Consider the following 18,137-nt stretch of genomic DNA (forward strand, 5'->3'; position numbering starts at 1 on the left):
GTGATGTCTATGCATCACAGACTTCAAGCAGTCATTGCATGCAAAGGATATGCAACTAAATATTAAAAATGATTACCATATTCTACATTATGTTAAACTGTCCAATATTTTTTGATGCCCAAAAATGGGGGGGACTGTGTACTATAATTTCTAAACAGTTCATCCAATATGTATGAAAATACCCTCAAATTAAAGCTGACAGTCTGCACTTCAACCTCATTGTCATTGTATCCTTTCAAACTCGAAGTGCTAGAGTACAGAACCAAAATAACAAAAAATGTGTCACTGTCCAATTAATTATGGTGCTTACTGTATGTGTACTGTTAAGTGAACGTGCAAGGTCAATCTCATTGTTGATTGGTTCATGATGTGAAGAGCCTGTCTCTTTGATTGGTTCATTCTGTTTTGAAAACAAGAAATTGGGCCAAATCCCTGGTCTTAGAACACAGAATGTATGGTGTTTATGGTGCTGGATTTCTCCCACAGCAGCTCTTTCTATGATTGCTACCAATTAAGCGTGACTGTTCCCTGATATCTTTATTTAAAAAAGTTACCTTCTGCAGCTTTAATTCATGCTATTTATTGGAATTCACTGTATGCGGAAACTTTGGCAATACAAAATTTCATACAGAATTATTCTCAAGTGCAATTTCGATCCTTGTACCTTAGAATAGCAATAAAACACTAGCACCACTAGTACCACCTTGGTATGGCACATAATTAGCCAGAAACTCTGCTAAACAGAGAGAGAAAAAACTCCTCCTTTCCTCCAGTGCCTACAAGCTGCTACTTGCTGATAATGAACTGACAGAAATATATTATGCTATGCTGTATTTTAAAAATCAATCATGACAACAGAGTGGTTTTCAAATGTTTATTTAACAGGCCCACTCAATAATCCCAGGCTCAGAAATATTTAAATCCTGGCACCACCAGCGGTAAGGCCCGCAATTTTAATCTAGGGAATGTTATTTGTAGTTTTTATATTATCATCACATTTAATTGGAATGGCTGGTATGCCATCCGCTAAGTTACACCTTGGTGGAGCGGCATGCCCCACACCTACACAGCACCGACAGTTGATTTCTGTACCTTCTGACCTCATGTAAACACACCGAATTCAGATACAACTTCACACATCTATACAATATTTTGCACTTTTTTCTGACCTCAGTCTTACTCCCTTACTCACTCTTTGCTTGGCCACTGTATGCATTTTAACAGCATCGTTTTAGCATCAGTAATGGCAAAATCCAAAGGTTATACATTCCTATTTACACCAAGCCCAATTTAATGAAAACTGGTTGAGAAATAAGCGTAACCTGTGCTCTGTGAATACTCTACCATTTGTTTAGATGTGGATCTTGGCCGCCCCAGTATGGTGGCTGTGCAGATGCGTCTGAACTGGGTCGGCGAGGCATCTAGATTATCATATCTATGTATAAGACAGGCTGTCTGTCATGACAGAGAAGTTTTCAGCAACCTTTGACCTCAGCAGCCAATGGTAAAGTAGTTAGTGAGGGAGGTGTGGCACAAATGAAAAAAATTAAAATAATAAATAAATGAGGTGTGGTCATGGTTTGTAGCTGTGCTTGCTAAGACATACTACATTGTGCTTGCCTGAAGGTACGCATTGTTTAAATTCACTGTGATGCCTGCCAGGAGGGGTACTGAGGAACATAGTTCTTCTCCAATTTCTTAGCTCATGTCAGAACATTCTGCTGTCTTCCAAAGCCTGAATTTTCTTCAGGACCACGGACAGCATCAGCCTTACCTACCGGCATGTTCAGCTGAAGCTGTACCTACAGGAGCACACAGCTGAAGCTGAACCTAGAGCCATGTTCAGCTGAAGCTGTACCTACAGGAGCACACAGCTGAAGCTGTACCTACAGGAACACACAGCTGAAGCTGTACCTATAGGAACACACAGCTGAAGCTGAACCTAGAGCCATGTTCACCTAAAGCTGTACCTAGAGGAGCACACAGCTGAAGCTGTACCTACAGGAACACAGCTGAAGCAGAACCTAGAGGCATGTTCAGCTGAAGCTGTACCTACATGCATGTTCAGCTGAATCCTATACCTACAGGAACATACAGCTGAAGCTGCACCTACAGGAACACACAGCTGAAGCTGAACCTAAGGGCCCATGTTCACTGAATCTGTACCTAAGGAAACACAGCTGAAGCGAACCTAAGGACATTCAGCTGAAGCTGTACCTACAGGCATGTTCAGCTGAATCCATGTACCTACAGGAACAACAGCTGAAGCGCACCTCAGAGCATCAGCTGAAGCTGTACCTACAGGCAGTAGCTGAACCTGACCTAGACCAGCTGTTAGCACAGCTGAAGCTGTACCTACAGGAACACAGCTGAAGCTGTACCTACAGGCATGTTCAGCTGAATCATGTACCTACAGGAAAACACAGCTGAAGCAGAACCTAGAGGCATGTTCAGCTGAAGCTGTACCTACAGGCATGTTCAGCTGAATCCTGTACCTACAGGAACATACAGCTGAAGCTGCACCTTCAGGAACACACAGCTGAAGCTGTACCTACAGTAGCACATAGCTGAAGCTGAACCTAGAGCCATGTTCAGCTGAAGCTGTACCTACAGGAGCACACAGCTGAAGCTGTACCTAGAGGAGCACACAGCTGAGGCTGAACCTAGGGCCATTGTCAGCTGAAGCTGTACCTACAGGAACACACAGCTGAAGCTGTACCTAGAGGAGCACACAGCTGAGGCTGAACCTAGGGCCATTGTCAGCTGAAGCTGTACCTATAGGAACACACAGCTGAAGCTGTGCCTACCGACATGTTCAGCTGAATCGTGTACCTACAGGAGCACATAGCTGAAGCTGTCCTATGGGAACACACAGCTGAAGCTGTACCTACAGGAACACACAGCTGAAGCTGAACCTGCAGGAGCACACAGCTGAAGCTGTACCTACAGGAACACACAGCTGAAGCTGAACCTAGAGGCATGTTCAGCTGAAGCTGATGGGTAAACAGCCTTCTTTGCTTTGATTAAGCCAACCCACCTGTCATTATATGACAATCCCCAAGTGGGTACATCACAGGAAAAGCAGAAATCAGCCCTGTGGCAATTGTAACTGTACTTGTAACCATGATGGATTAATCCAGTTTTTATCCCGTTTACCGTTGAGCAAGGTCCTTAACCAAAAATATTTTCCAAATTTCCAGATGTTCAGATAGGCATTTTGTGAAAAAAGAATTCATGTACACTACCTTAGGGGATCTTTTTCTTAGCTGGTAAGTAGCATTATACAATATATTCTTTCTACCTAACCTTGGCCGGATTTCTTAACATTCATGAGTAAATTTTGTGTTCCCCTGTATCGTTAACATAGCTTACATTTGTCTGTTTAATCAGATTTCACAAAAGCAAATTAATGTAATCATGCATGTCTGTCACAAACAGAATAGTCGTGAGCAAACTGAGTGGTTTCTGCTTATTAAAGGGATGATGTGGTCAGGGGTTTTTTTTATTTCATTTTATTTTTAGTAGCCCCACAGGGTTACTAAAAACCACTGGCAGTTGTTTTTATACAGTGTTTAGAAACTGGAGACTGGAAGCAAGATAATATGTGATAGGAGCCAGAAAATCAGACTTATGTCCAGGAAAGTTGATTTTGACTTTTTGTAGCATAAGCAAGCCGAGAAACAGAGTTTCAAATAGATGTATCATACATGGAGATTGGACAATTATTGAGGAAGTTGTGTTTTTTTGAAGTTAGAAATTTATGCTGAATGGGCTGCCAGAAAACCAGAGATTTGCACTGCCAAAGATTGACAAGGGATTCCCACACATTTATGACATATTTCCTTAGCAACCATGTGTTTAAATAGATACCAGTTACACCAAATTACACATAATGCATTGTGGTGGTATGTTCTACCTATTTGTTGTTGAATGCATGGAATACAAATACTTAAACTGCTTAGAAATCAACTTTAATGTAGGTTGAAAGCAGAAGTTGGGATTCTCACTGCCTCTTGTTCACACCCACTCTGACTTTGAATTCATTTATGCAGCCTTCGTCACACCCTACCTTGAATAATAATGATGCCTTTGACAAGCTGTTAATAGCTGCTCTCCTACTACTCACCAGTGAAAAGAATAGTACTTAAAAGTTACATCATTCTGAAAGTAATTAAGCTACCACACGCTACTGGGAAATGTAGTTAAGCTACTAGAGAGAACAACAAGAGGGAGAAACACCATGTTCAATTAAAATAAAACTTTATTTGTATAGAGTAAAGGGATTGTCATCTCACTCCTGTTCACCGTCGTAGATATCTTTCCAAGAAGGATAAGATCTTTCTCGTCCTAAGTTAAAGATGCCATGCACAGCCTCATATCATAGATCACGTCTGAGGACAGTTTTAGCATGCAAGACCCTTCATCAGAGTTTTCTTTTTGCTTCTTCCCACATTTGCAATCAAACGCAAGAATTTTCCCCATCTCCTTCTCGCTATGGGCGTTCACAGAATCGACTGAACTCAAAACTTTAGCATCCTCCGCGGCGACATCATCATATTCATCTCGGTCATCATCAGAAAACTGTACGCTTTCCTCAATGTCTGTATCTGATGCGTCTGATAAACCATCTTCCGAGGCATCACCTCTATCCACAAATTAATCCATTACCATGTCAATCCATTCGTTCTTGTCGCTGGCACTATCAAAATTCAGCTCAGTAATTTGTCGGAGAGCTTTAGCCACATTACCTGCGTTGTCACACATGATAGAATCTCCCAAGACACTTGTTATCACTCGTAAAAAAGTAGACTAGATTGTGAACAACACAAGGTATTTCCTGACTACTTATGCAGGAATGTCATGGGGAATGGTCATTAATATGGATGTCCCGCCATTGTCCTGCCCCCTCGCAACAAGCAGACAGAGAGAGAGATAGAGAGAAAGAGAGTTTAATTATTTAACTTTTTCTCATGTTTACCGATCAAATATCAAGGTATTAGAAAGTATACATGTTTAAGAGGTAATTTCTGTGTTTTCAATTAAAACATGATTTTGTAGAGAATCACCTCAGCCGACTTGCGCCTGGGTTCAGTGGCTCCTGTCACATATAGTACCAGTACATAAGAAAGGGGACCATACTGATCTATGAAACTACAGGCCTGTTAGTTTACATTGCATCACATGTGAAGTACTGGCATCTACCATTAGAGACAAGTTAGAATTAACTTGATGGTTTTCCGTAGGGAAGGTCATGCCTGACGAGCCTATTTGCAATTCCTTGGGGAAGCTAGCAAGTGTTTTGACTATAACAGGGCTTATGATATTATATAGTTAGATTTCCAAAAAGCATTTGATAAGATGCCACATGAGAGACTAATTTTCAAAATTAAGACAGTAGGAATTACTGGAGGTATTTCAAAGTAGGTTTGGAACTGGCTACAGGGTAGAACACAAAGAGTAGTAGGAGGGTTCTTATCTCAGCAGGGAACAGTGGGAAGTACAGTCCCACAAGGGTCAGTGCTGGGACCACTGCTCTTCCTCATTCATATAAATGACCTTGACGGGGACATAGGTACATTAGTCAAATTTGCAGATAATGCAAAACTTGGAGGTTCAGATAATAGTTTGGAATTTACTAAAGTAATCCAAGAAGTTTTTAAAATTCAGAAGTGGGTGGAAACTTGGCAAATGAAATTTAATATAACCAAATGAAACATTCTGCATGTAGGAAATAAAAACATGCAGGATTACTTAATGGGAGAAACAAAATTGGAATGGGGTCAATTTGAAAAAGACTTGGGAGTAATGGTTGATCAAAGCCTTTCAGGTTCTAGGCACTGTGCTGTAGCAGTAAAAAAAGGTCAACAGGACACTGGGATATATACCCAAAGTAGCATAGATCCAAGGAAGTTATACTGATCTTATATGATGCATTTGTTAGACCACACTTAGAGTATTATGTGCAGTTCTGGGGACCGTGCTACAAGAAATTTATCGAGGCTCTGGAAAAAGTTCGAAGAAGGGCAACTAAGTTTGTGGGTGATTTGATTGAGACTTTTAAATTTATAACAGGGAATAACAAAGTGAACTGCAAGAGATTATCCTGGTTGAGTTCTGTTTTTAGAACGAGGGTGCATTAGTGGAAATTAGAAAAGGGTAAATTCCGCACCACCACCAGGAAGTGTTTCTTCACACAGAGAGTAGTCGAATGTAGTAGTGGAATGGCCTGCTAGGTCATGTAGTTGAGGCAGAACCTGGGGGGTTTTCAAAACCAGGCTTGATACAGTGTTAGATACTGTCTAATTTGTAGGCAAACCAATGACAAGGTGCACTAGGGAGGAAAATGGCAAGCATTGTTGGGCTGAATGGCCTGTTCTCCTTGTTATGTTATATTTTATGTCATGTTATGTTATGTTTTATGTTAAACAGCTTCCGAACAACCTCACTACTCCTAGACTAGTGTCAGACAATGATTAGTCATGCTGTGACAGTTTTGTCCAATGTTGCAACTTTTCAATTAATCACAACACATTAAGAGTGAACAAAAATATATTTCTTTACAGAAGTTACAATGGTCTAAAATGAACTTCAACTTTTCTGATATAGAAATGTTGGCTAACCCTGAGCTGTGGTTCCCATAGTTACCTTGTAATAAATTATGGAATGTGGAGTGATTCCCACCTCACTTGCTGTGTGTGGAATGTGCTGTACTGATTTACCTTTTGAACAGGGGCTGGAATGCGCTGTACTGATTTACCTTTTGTACAGGGGATGGAATGCACTGTATTGATTTACCTTTTGAACAGGGGCGGATGAGAGCTTTGTGTTTTTTTGCTTAGCCTGACCGATCTTGCCAAGTTTGTCAAAGTCATTTGATCTTAATTTCCAATCCGCCTAGTGGTCTGAGAGGCCTGTGGAGTGGCTCCTAGAGGAAACATATTTTTGGCTTTTCTGTTAAATGAATCAAATAGGCTATACTGCACTATGCTAACTGTGTGAAATTTTTGGAAAGTAAAATAATAAACATATTTACTTTACATTTTTTTGTTTCTGTGTGTAGTTTACATCCCTCTCTCCAATGGGAAGTCATTTAGCTGGTGTAAGGGCATCATATTTAAGGCTGGGCAGTGGCTGTGGCCATGCCTTCTACAAATAGCTGGTGCAGACTCAGAACAGCCCATACTCTTATTTACCATTGTCTTTTCCCTCTCAAGTGATGGAGCACAGCAATTTGATGGCTGCTGGGACTGACCATGCAGAAATATTGACAGAGTTCTTACTTTTGACACAACAGGACTAGCATTAGAGAATGTAGAATGTACAAGTGAAAGGGAATGTATGATGGATGTAGAAGTGAAGACAGAAGGCTGAGTGTAAGCCGTTAGTGCTGTTGTTGCCCTGGTAATGCCGGCTATGTAAGTCTCATGAGTTTGGCAGGTGACTGAATGAGGCTTAGCTTTGAGTTCATTACGCTCTCACTGGTGTAATGGAACCAGCATATGTAGACCAACAAAACATTTCCCCAAAAATTGCATCACAGTCTAATTTCTGTTCTCCTTTATAGCTCTAGCCCTGATGTACTACCTGGAAAGATGGTTTAGCAGGAGGAGACCAGACATTTCATTTTGGATGTTTGAACTTGATCTTGAAGTCTGGGGATGGGATGCACCGGGCCTTAAAGGGATACTTCACTTTGGAGTTGATTGACCTTGTCTTAGTGTATGCTTCTGAATGGCCCTGTCAGATTTAGTGTGTTGGGAAAACCTGTCAACTTTATGATGGCTGTGGTTTTTGGTCTAAAGCAATAAAATACGATTCAGGAGCTTGGACAGCAACATTAAACTTCCAGCATTTGTACTTACTTTTCTGAAGAATAATCAGATAATATATGTTCCATTTTATTATTGCTTCTCAATGAAACGTATCGGCACAATGTATCAGTCCATTCAGCCATCATCTTACCCGCTTGTTCCTGGTCACGGTCGTGGTGGGAGGGGGGGGGGGGGCCTGGAGTCTATCCCAGCATGCTTTGGGTGTGAGGCAGGTATACACCCTGTACAGTTCACCAGACCATCACAGGGCACACACACTCATGCCTACAGGCAAATGTAGACTTTCCAGTTTGCCTGGCTTGCATGTTTTTGGACTGTGGGAGGAAACCGGAGTGCCCGAAGGAAACCCACACGGACGTGGGAAGAACACGCAGACTCCACACAGAAAGGCCCCTTCTGGGATTGAAACCAGGAACCTACTAGCTGTGAGGCGACAATGGATTCAACAGCACCACCATCATCTCAATATAAAAGCAGATATACATTCATCATTTTGAATAAATGCATTAAAATTACCAATTGTGGCAAGACTTTATATGAAAGTAGCAATATGTGGATTACAAGGTGGATTTCTCTAGTGGCGTGGCACTAGCAGATTTGTGGTATGATTCTGGTATTTGCACATTTACACATTGATTAATGTTAGTTAATTTGAAGTAGCTTTAAATCCATAGTATCAAAAGGCCTTTGGATCATATGCTTACACACAGGTGGCTCTTGAACTCCCTTGGCACTGAACTGGATGATTTGTTGATCCTGCAGTTCTGCCATTGCAAAGGCCTCATTAATCTCTCTCTCTCTCTCTCTCTCTCTCTGGCCAAATGAGACAGAGAGAGAGAGAGAAAGAGAGCAGCGCCTTAAGAGAGTTTGGCTTGTGGGGCACTATAGGTTAACAGGTGCTTTGAGTAAAACCTACACTAAAGCATTAAGCAGAGTTAGCTATTTTATCCTTCTGCCCACTGGCTTGCAGCTGGATTGGCTGAATCCTCTGGCACCGCCGACCCAGTGCCCCTCTCTGTCTGTATGTCCTGTCTGTCTGTCTGTCCTCCCCGTCTGTATGTCCTGTCTGTCTGTCTGTCCTCCCCGTCCGTATGTCCTGCCAGTCTGTCCATATGTCTTCCCTGTTCGTTTGTCCACTCACATCCTGTCTGGAAAGGACGTCTGCCTGACTGTCCGTGCTTCTGTCTTAGCTGCCTTTCTGGGAGACATTGCCTTGGACGAGGATGACCTACGCATGTTCAAGAAGGACCGCATCCTGAACACAAGCCAGCAAACCCTCCCGACCTTCAACCTCACAACTGCAGGTGTGAGTGCTGTTTGGCCAGGGATGGAAGGGGCCTAAGGGGTGATCAAACAAACAAATGACATTTTGTAACACTCAGTGTCTTTTGAAAGACAGAACAGTCTGTTTACTTCAGGACTCTGTGTTCAGTGTTCTATTTTTAAATTCCTAAACCCTGTAGAGGGGTGGATAAGACTCTGATGAAAAGTTGGGTCACAATGTCTCAATGTATTTTTGCAAACAAAGATTTTGTTCTGTACAAAGGCCCCCTTACTCTTTCCAGACTGCATGGCCGGCTTTTCTTAAAGTTTGTGAAACCAATGTGTGTAAGTCACTGCTTGGTTTGTTATGCTGAATGACAGATGCTTCAGCCGCTGATTTGAGTCTGTATGCCACAACACCAGGTCCAAACGTAACTGAGCTGGGCCTAAACAGCACTACCTCTGAAAACCGAAGCTCACGTCGCAGAAAGAGGGCGGCAACCTCCCGGTCTGAGAGGATTTGGCCAGATGGGGTCATCCCATACGTGATTAGCGGGAATTTCAGTGGTGAGTAGGGGTATGTTCTAAAAGCTGTGGGCCTGAAGCCTTAGTCCATTTGTCCATTTGTAAAATAACCATTGGACTGCTGCATTAGAAGGTGCGTACAACTTGTGGCTTGACGGGTTTTCATTAATAAGTACATGAAACAACAGTATTATAATTGAGTTGGGCCCTGAAGTGGGGGCAGGGCATGGTGATGGGTTTAAAAACACATAGCTCCAAAGCTGCGTTGGTGAAGTGCTGCTGGTGTATTTTTTTGAAAGAAGGTTTTTGTTTATTGCTTTTGCAACACATAAACAACGTTTGAAATGATGAAACTTTTTTGTTAGACTGAGGTAGGTTAAGCTGAACACATCAGCCTAGCCCCTCAGACACTCTCTGATTGGTGCTTCCATAGCTTAGCCTGCCCTCCCTCCCCCCCGGCCCCAGATGCTCTCTGATTGGTGCTTCTATAGCTTAGCCTGCCCCCCCCCCCCCCCCCCGGCCCCAGATACTCTCTGATTGGTGCTTCCATAGCTTAGCCTGCCCTCCTTCCCCCTCGGCCCCAGATGCTCTCTGATTGGTGCTTCTGTAGCTTAGCCTGCCCCCCTCCCCCCCGGCCCCAGACACTCTCTGATTGGTGTTTCCTTAGCTTAGCCTACCCTCCCTCCCCCCCGGCCCCAGACGCTCTTTGATTGGTGCTCATCTCTAGGCAGTCAGCGGGCCATATTCCGTCAGGCCATGCGTCACTGGGAGAAGCACACCTGCGTGACATTTCTCGAGAGGACGGCCGAGGAGAGCTACATCGTGTTCACCTACCGACCTTGCGGGTGAGGCTCCTCTGAAGGGAAGGGGGAGATGGCAAGTTCAGGTGGGGAAGTTTAGATGCTGGGGGTGGGGTAGGGTCTGTTATCAACTCATTCCCTTATAACTGCTCCAGACTGTTCCTTATGTCCCAGACTGGGGGCGACATAGCTCAGGGGGTAAGAGCGGTTGTCTGGCAGTCGGAGGGTTGCCGGTTTGATGCTCCTCCCTGGACGTGTCGAAGTGTCCCTGAGCAAGACACCTAACCCCTAATTGCTCCCAACGAGCTGATTGGTACTTTGCATGGCAGCCTTTCACCATTGGTGTGTGAGTGTGTGTGTGTGAATAGGTGAATGAGAGGCATCAATTGTAAAGCGCTTTGGATAAAAGTGCTATATAAATGCAGTCCATTTACCATTTACCATTTACCTTATGACTGCTCCAGACTCAGTCCCTTATGTCTGCTCCAGACTCAGTCCCTCATAACTGCTGCAGACTGTCCCTTATGACTGCTCCAGACTCATTCCCTTATGACTGCTCCAGACTCAGTCCCTTATGACTGCTCCAGACTCAGTCTCTTATGACTGCTCCAGACTCAGTCCCTTATGTCTGCTCCAGACTCAGTCTCTTATGTCTGCTCCAGACTCAGTCTCTTATGACTGCTACAGACTCAGTCCCTTATGTCTGCTCCAGACTCAGTCCCTCATAATTGCTCCAGACTGTTCCTTATGACTGCTCCAGACTCAGTCCCTTATGGCTGCTCCAGACTCAGTCCCTTATGACTGCTCCAGACTGTCCCTTATGTTTGCTCCAGACTCAGTCCCTTTATGACTGCTCCAGACTCAGTCCCTTATGTCTGCTCCAGACTCAGTCCTTTATGACTGCTCCAGACTTAGTCCCTTATGACTGCTCCAGACTTAGTCACTTATGGCTGCTCCAGACTCAGTCTCTTATGACTGCTCCAGACTCAGTCCCTTATGACTGCTCCAGACTCAGTCCTTTATGACTGCTCCAGACTTAGTCCCTTATGACTGCTCCAGACTCAGTCCCTTATGACTGCTCCAGACTCAGTCCCTTATGTCTGCTCCAGACTCAGTCCCTTATGACTGCTCCAGACTCAGTCCCTTATGACTGCTCCAGACTCAGTCCCTTATGTCTGCTCCAGACTCAGTCCCTTATGTCTGCTCCAGACTCAGTCCCTTATGACTGCTCCAGACTTATTCCCTTATGACTGCTCCAGACTTAGTCACTTATGGCTGCTCCAGACTCAGTCTCTTATGACTGCTCCAGACTCAGTCCCTTATGTCTGCTCCAGACTCAGTCTCTTATGTCTGCTCCAGACTCAGTCTCTTATGACTGCTACAGACTCAGTCCCTTATGTCTGCTCCAGACTCAGTCCCTCATAATTGCTCCAGACTGTTCCTTATGACTGCTCCAGACTCAGTCCCTTATGGCTGCTCCAGACTCAGTCCCTTATGACTGCTCCAGACTGTCCCTTATGTTTGCTCCAGACTCAGTCCCTTTATGACTGCTCCAGACTCAGTCCCTTATGTCTGCTCCAGACTCAGTCCTTTATGACTGCTCCAGACTTATTCCCTTATGACTGCTCCAGACTTAGTCACGTATGGCTGCTTCAGACTCAGTCTCTATACTGCTCGACTCGTCCTTGTCTCCAGACTCAGTCCCTTATGACTGCTCCAGACTCAGTCCTTTATGACTGCTCCAGACTTAGTCCCTTATGACTGCTCCAGACTCAGTCCCTTATGACTGCTCCAGACTCAGTCCCTTATGTCTGCTCCAGACTCAATCCCTTATGTCTGCTCCAGACTCAGTCCCTTATGCTGCTCCGACTGCTCCTATGACTGTCCAGACAGTCCTTATGACTGCTCCAGACTCAGTCCCTTATGTCTGCTCCAGACTCAGTCCCTTATGTCTGCTCCAGACTCAGTCCCTTATGTCTGCTCCAGACTCAGTCCCTTATGCTGCTCCAGACTCAGTCCCTTATGTCTGCTCCAGACTCAGTCCCTTATGTCTGCTCAGACGCCTTATCTGCTCCAGACTGTCTATGTCTGCTCCAGACTCAGTCCCTTATGACTGTCCAGACTCAGTCCCTTATGTACTGCTCCAGACTCAGTCCTTGACTGCTCCAGACTCAGTCCCTATGTCTGCTCCAGACTCAGTCCTTGCCTCAGACACCCTTTTGCTGCTCCAGACTGTCCCTTATGTCTGCTCCAGATGTCCCTTATGCTTCTGCTCCAGACTCAGTCCCTTATGTCTGCTCCAGACTAGTCCCTTATGACTGCTCCAACTCAGTCCTTATGACTGCTCCAGACTCAGTCCCTTATGTCTGCTCCAGACTCAGTCCCTTATGTGCTCCAGACAGTCCTTATGACTGCTCCAGACTCAGTCCCTTATGGCTGCTCCAGACTCAGTCCCTTATGACTGCTCCATCACGTCCCTTATGTTGCTCCAGACTCAGTCCCTTATGACTGCTCCAGACTCAGTCCCTTATGTCTGCTCCAGACTCAGTCCTTATGACTGCTCCAGACTTAGTCCCTTATGACTGCTCCAGACTTAGTCCTTATGCTGCTCCAGACTCAGTCCTCTATGACTGCTCCAGACTCAGTCCCTTATGACTGCTCCAGACTCAGTCCCTTATGTCTGCTCCAGACTCAGTCCCTTATGTCTGCTCCAGACTGTCCCTTATGTCTGCTCCAGACTCAGTCTCTATGACTGCTACAGACTCAGTCCTTATGTGCTCCAGACTCAGTCCTCATAATTGCTCCAGACTGTTCCTTATGACTGCTCCAGACTCAGTCCCTTATGGCTGCTCCAGACTCAGTCCCTTATGACTGCTCCAGACTGTCCCTTATGTTTGCTCCAGACTCAGTCCCTTTATGACTGCTCCAGACTCAGTCCTTTATGACTGCTCCAGACTTAGTCCCTTATGACTGCTCCAGACTTAGTCACTTATGGCTGCTCCAGACTCAGTCTCTTATGACTGCTCCAGACTCAGTCCCTTATGACTGCTCCAGACTCAGTCCCTTATGACTGCTCCAGACTCAGTCCCTTATGACTGCTCCAGACTCAGTCCCTTATGTCTGCTCCAGACTCAGTCCCTTATGTCTGCTCCAGACTCAGTCCCTATGACTGCCAACTGTCCTTATTCTGCTCCAATTCCCTTATTTGCTCCATTCCTATGTCTGCTTTCTCCTTATATTTTTCTGCTCCAGATGTCCCTTAGTGCTCCAGACTCCCTTATGTTGCTCCAGACTCAGTCCCTTGCTGCTCCAGACTGTCCTTATGCTGCTCAGACTCAGCCTTATGCTGCCCAGATGTCCCTTATGCTGCCCAACTCAGTCCCTATGTCGCTCCTATCCTATGTGTCCAGCTCGTCCCTTATGCTGCTCCAACTCTCCTTATGCTGCTCCAACTGTCCTATGCTGCTCCAGACTCAGTCCTATGTGTCCAGCTCGCCCTTATCTGCTCAGACTGTCCTATGCTGCTCCAGACTGTCTTATGCGCCAATATCCCTTACTCCAATTCCTTATGCGTCCGACTGTCCCTTGCTGCTCCATATTTTGTGTCCACTCAGCTTATTCTGCCAACTATCCTTGCTGCTCCACTCATTATACTGCCAACTTTTATGTCTGTCATATCTTTCTGCAACAGTTTAGTCTCCAACATCCTTATCCTAACGTCCCTTTGCTGCTCCAACCTATCTGCCAGATCAGTCTTATGCTCATATCCCTTTGCTCCAAGCCCCCCCCCCCCCCCCCCCCCCCCCCCCCCCCCCCCCCCCCCCCCCCCCCCCCCCCCCCCCCCCCCCCCCCCCCCCCCCCCCCCCCCCCCCCCCCCCCCCCCCCCCCCCCCCCCCCCCCCCCCCCCCCCCCCCCCCCCCCCCCCCCCCCCCCCCCCCCCCCCCCCCCCCCCCCCCCCCCCCCCCCCCCCCCCCCCCCCCCCCCCCCCCCCCCCCCCCCCCCCCCCCCCCCCCCCCCCCCCCCCCCCCCCCCCCCCCCCCCCCCCCCCCCCCCCCCCCCCCCCCCCCCCCCCCCCCCCCCCCCCCCCCCCCCCCCCCCCCCCCCCCCCCCCCCCCCCCCCCCCCCCCCCCCCCCCCCCCCCCCCCCCCCCCCCCCCCCCCCCCCCCCCCCCCCCCCCCCCCCCCCCCCCCCCCCTTATGCTGCTCCAGACTCAGTCCCTTATGTCTGCTCCAGACTCAGTCCCTTATGTCTGCTCCAGACTCAGTCCCTTATGTCTGCTCCAGACTCAGTCCCTTATGACTGCTCCAGACTCAGTCCCTTATGACTGCTCCAGACTCAGTCCCTTATGTCTGCTCCAGACTCAGTCCCTTATGTCTGCTCCAGACTGTCCCTTATGTCTGCTCCAGACTCAGTCCCTTATGTCTGCTCCAGACTCAGTCCCTTATGTCTGCTCCAGACTGTCCCTTATGTCTGCTCCAGACTCAGTCCCTTATGTCTGCTCCAGACTCAGTCCCTTATGTCTGCTCCAGACTGTCCCTTATGTCTGCTCCAGACTCAGTCCCTTATGTCTGCTCCAGACTCAGTCCCTTATGTCTGCTCCAGACTGTCCCTTATGTCTGCTCCAGACTCAGTCCCTTATGTCTGCTCCAGACTGTCCCTTATGTCTGCTCCAGACTCAGTCCCTTATGTCTGCTCCAGACTCAGTCCCTTATGTCTGGTCCAGACTCAGTCCCTTATGACTGCTCCAGACTCAGTCCCTTATGTCTGCTCCAGTCTGCCCCTTATGACTGCTCCAGACTCAGTCCCTTATGTCCTCTCCAGACTCAGTCCTTTATGACTGCTCCAGTCTCAGTCCCTTATAACTGCTCCAGACTATTCCTTATGACTGCTCCAAACTCAGGAATAAATTATAGAGCAGGCAGTGGAATGCTTGGGCTGATAAGTCTGCCCAGACATTATTCAAGGGGACTTTCTGCTGCTGCCAGCCTCCACTCTGCCCAGATGCACCAAACGCACGTTGTTTCACTTCTGTTCTGTTCCCATAGTGTTTCTGAGTATGATCCAGCTCAAGGCAGGTTAGTTAAAGCAATACTTTATGCATACAGTGAATGGCATTACGTTTGGGACAAAGCTATATATTTTTGATTTAACTCTGTATTCCATAATTTTTTATTTTTGGTCAAATAATTCATGTTTCTAAAGTGCAGATTTTCAGATTTTATTAAAGGATATATTAATACATTTTGATTTCACCATGTAGAAATAACAGCACTTGTTAAAAAATACCCCCCCCCCCCCCTCATTTCAGGGCACCATAATGTTTGGGACAGATGGCTTCACAGGTTTTTCTCATTAGTCAGGTGTGTTCAATTGCTTCCTTAGTGCAGATATAAGAGAACTTTCATTATCTAGTCTTTATTCTAAGTTATTCTAAGTATTCTAAGTCTGAGTTAAATCCGGAAAAATGGAGGTCACGGTGTATGTGCATGTTTGTGTGTGCATGTGTGTGTGTGCGTGTATATATATATATATATATATATATATATATATATATATATGCACACATACTAGTTCCAGTTTTCCAGTTGACTCCCTTCCCTGACCCTGTCCCCATCCCATCAAAAGTAAGCATATGTTCCCCTGCAGATGCTGTTCTTTTGTGGGGAGAAGAGGAGGGGGTCCCCAGGCTATCTCCATTGGAAAGAACTGTGACAAGTTTGGCATCGTGGTGCACGAGTTGGGTCATGTGATTGGATTCTGGCATGAGCACACTAGGCCTGATAGGGATGACCATGTCAGCATCGTCAGAATGAACATCCAACCTGGTAACACGCCTCACTTCCTGTCAGTCTGCTCACTTCCTGTCAGTATCCCCCATCAAAACAACTAGTGTTGTTTTACATGAGCTGCCTGTACCTTCACTGTTAGTTCACAAGGATAACCACAGAGTAGAGGCTCAACCTTATATACTGACTTCTTATCAAAACCTGCAAATGCATGGCAGATGACCGTTTTTTAACGATTGTATTTTGTCATATATACTATGATTATTTTATCATATTATATTCAGTCCAACAACCTTCTCCCCCTCCCATGTAGAGCTGCAGCTTTAAAAGGTATTATTTTGAGTGATCCAGACCATGGCTATCCTTACCATTCAAGATCATCATTGTGGTGCCCCGCCGCCCCCCCACCCCCCAACAACCTTTTTTATTTCTTACAGATTTTGTGTGTGTAGTTATCATTCATGTACCAAAGTGGGCAGGGGTTTTCAGCGTTTCGCAAGAAAGGAATCCAAATGAACTATGACTGGCCAATCAGTGAGGCTCTGGTCGCATATTTATAACCTGTACATTTATGACCAATCAGTGAGGCTCTGGTTGCATATTTAAAACCTGTGCATCTATGGCCAATCACTGAGGCTGTGGTCACATATTTAAAGCCTGTGCATTTATGACCAATCAGTGAGGCTCTGGTCACATATTTGAAACCTCTGCATGTATGGCCAATCAGTGAGGCTCTGGTCGCATATTAAAACCTGTGCATTTGTGGCCAATCAGTGAGGCTCTAGTCCCATATTTAAAACCTGTGCAATTGTGGCCAATCAGTGAGGCTCTAGTCACATATTTAAAACCTGTGCATTTATGGCCAATCGGTGAGGCTCTGGTCGCATATTTAAAACCTGTGCAAATGTGGCCAATCAGTGAGGCTCTAGTCACATATTTAAAACCTCTGCATTTATGGCCAATCAGTGAGGCTCTGGTTGCATATGTAAAACCTGTTTATACACTAATGGGCCTCTTGCCCCTCAGCTGTTGCACCGTGCCAGTTGTATGTGAGCCATAGTGTCCTTTCCCCCACAGGGCAGGAGTACAATTTCCTTAAGATGGAACCAGGGGAGGTGGATTCACTGGGGGAAGTGTACGACTTTGACAGCATAATGCACTACGCTAGGAACACCTTTTCCAGGTAGGAAAACATGTGGCTATATATTGAAGGGACATTTATCCAATTTGCTGTCTTATGGTCAAGGTCAAGATCAAAGGGCTGTATGCATCCATTCACTTTAAGTACGGGTTATGGGGGGATATGTGGCAGCGATTCCCCCCCATGCGGACATCTGTGGTCCCTTCTCTATCTGTTACCCTCTGCTTTCCACTAGCTGTACCACTAAAAAGAAAATGGCGCTTCAGTGGGGCAGATTGCATGGGTTTAACATGCTGTGACTACGATTTTAATAACTGTGATTTATGCAGTTGACTCATAGCAAACTATTTCATATCTGCAATATTTGGTTATTATTATGAATCCAAGAACAGAGGTTTTTATAGAATACTGGTGGCGAGACAGAATGAGGGAGAGGAGATGAACATGTTAAGACATTCCTTCATATGAGAGTTTATACGGATATTCTTCATATCGAAACGTTTCACTTGTCCCCTGTTCATTGTCTCATTGCTGAGTTTCGTTGCTTTTCTAAATGATCTTCACCACCACCAATGTGTAGCACCCACCTGGGTGATGCATGGCAGCTATTTTTCACCAGAATGCTCACCACGCATGAGCTGTGGTGGAGAGAAAATTTTTAGCCAGTTAAAGCAGGGGATGATTAGATGGCAGGTTGAGATAGCCAGGTTGGGAATTTTGCCAGGACACCAAGGAACCCCTTACACTTAATGAGGTCTTAAACCCCTTTGCGCAGATGCCAAATCTGGCC

At 45.9% G+C, this 18,137-nt stretch overlaps 1 protein-coding gene across 6 annotated transcripts in view; it reads left to right on the forward strand.

Moving 5' to 3' along the window:
* LOC135239071 (bone morphogenetic protein 1-like) overlaps positions 1–18,137 on the forward strand; it is a 69,972-nt gene that overhangs the window by 7,190 nt on the left and 44,645 nt on the right. For 3 of the 6 annotated variants that reach the window (XM_064307464.1, XM_064307465.1, XM_064307468.1), the window contains exons 2-6: positions 9,023–9,136; positions 9,477–9,662; positions 10,348–10,465; positions 16,067–16,245; positions 17,284–17,389. In XM_064307464.1, the coding sequence (XP_064163534.1) occupies positions 9,023–9,136; positions 9,477–9,662; positions 10,348–10,465; positions 16,067–16,245; positions 17,284–17,389 (703 nt within the window). Of the gene's footprint in view, positions 1–9,022; positions 9,137–9,476; positions 9,663–10,347; positions 10,466–16,066; positions 16,246–17,283; positions 17,390–18,137 lie in introns of those variants that run through there. The other 3 variants (XM_064307466.1, XM_064307467.1, XM_064307469.1) reach the window with 2 other exon arrangements.

This window comes from Anguilla rostrata, chromosome 14 (assembly GCF_018555375.3).
Source record: "Anguilla rostrata isolate EN2019 chromosome 14, ASM1855537v3, whole genome shotgun sequence".
Taxonomy (NCBI): Eukaryota; Metazoa; Chordata; class Actinopteri; order Anguilliformes; family Anguillidae; genus Anguilla; species Anguilla rostrata.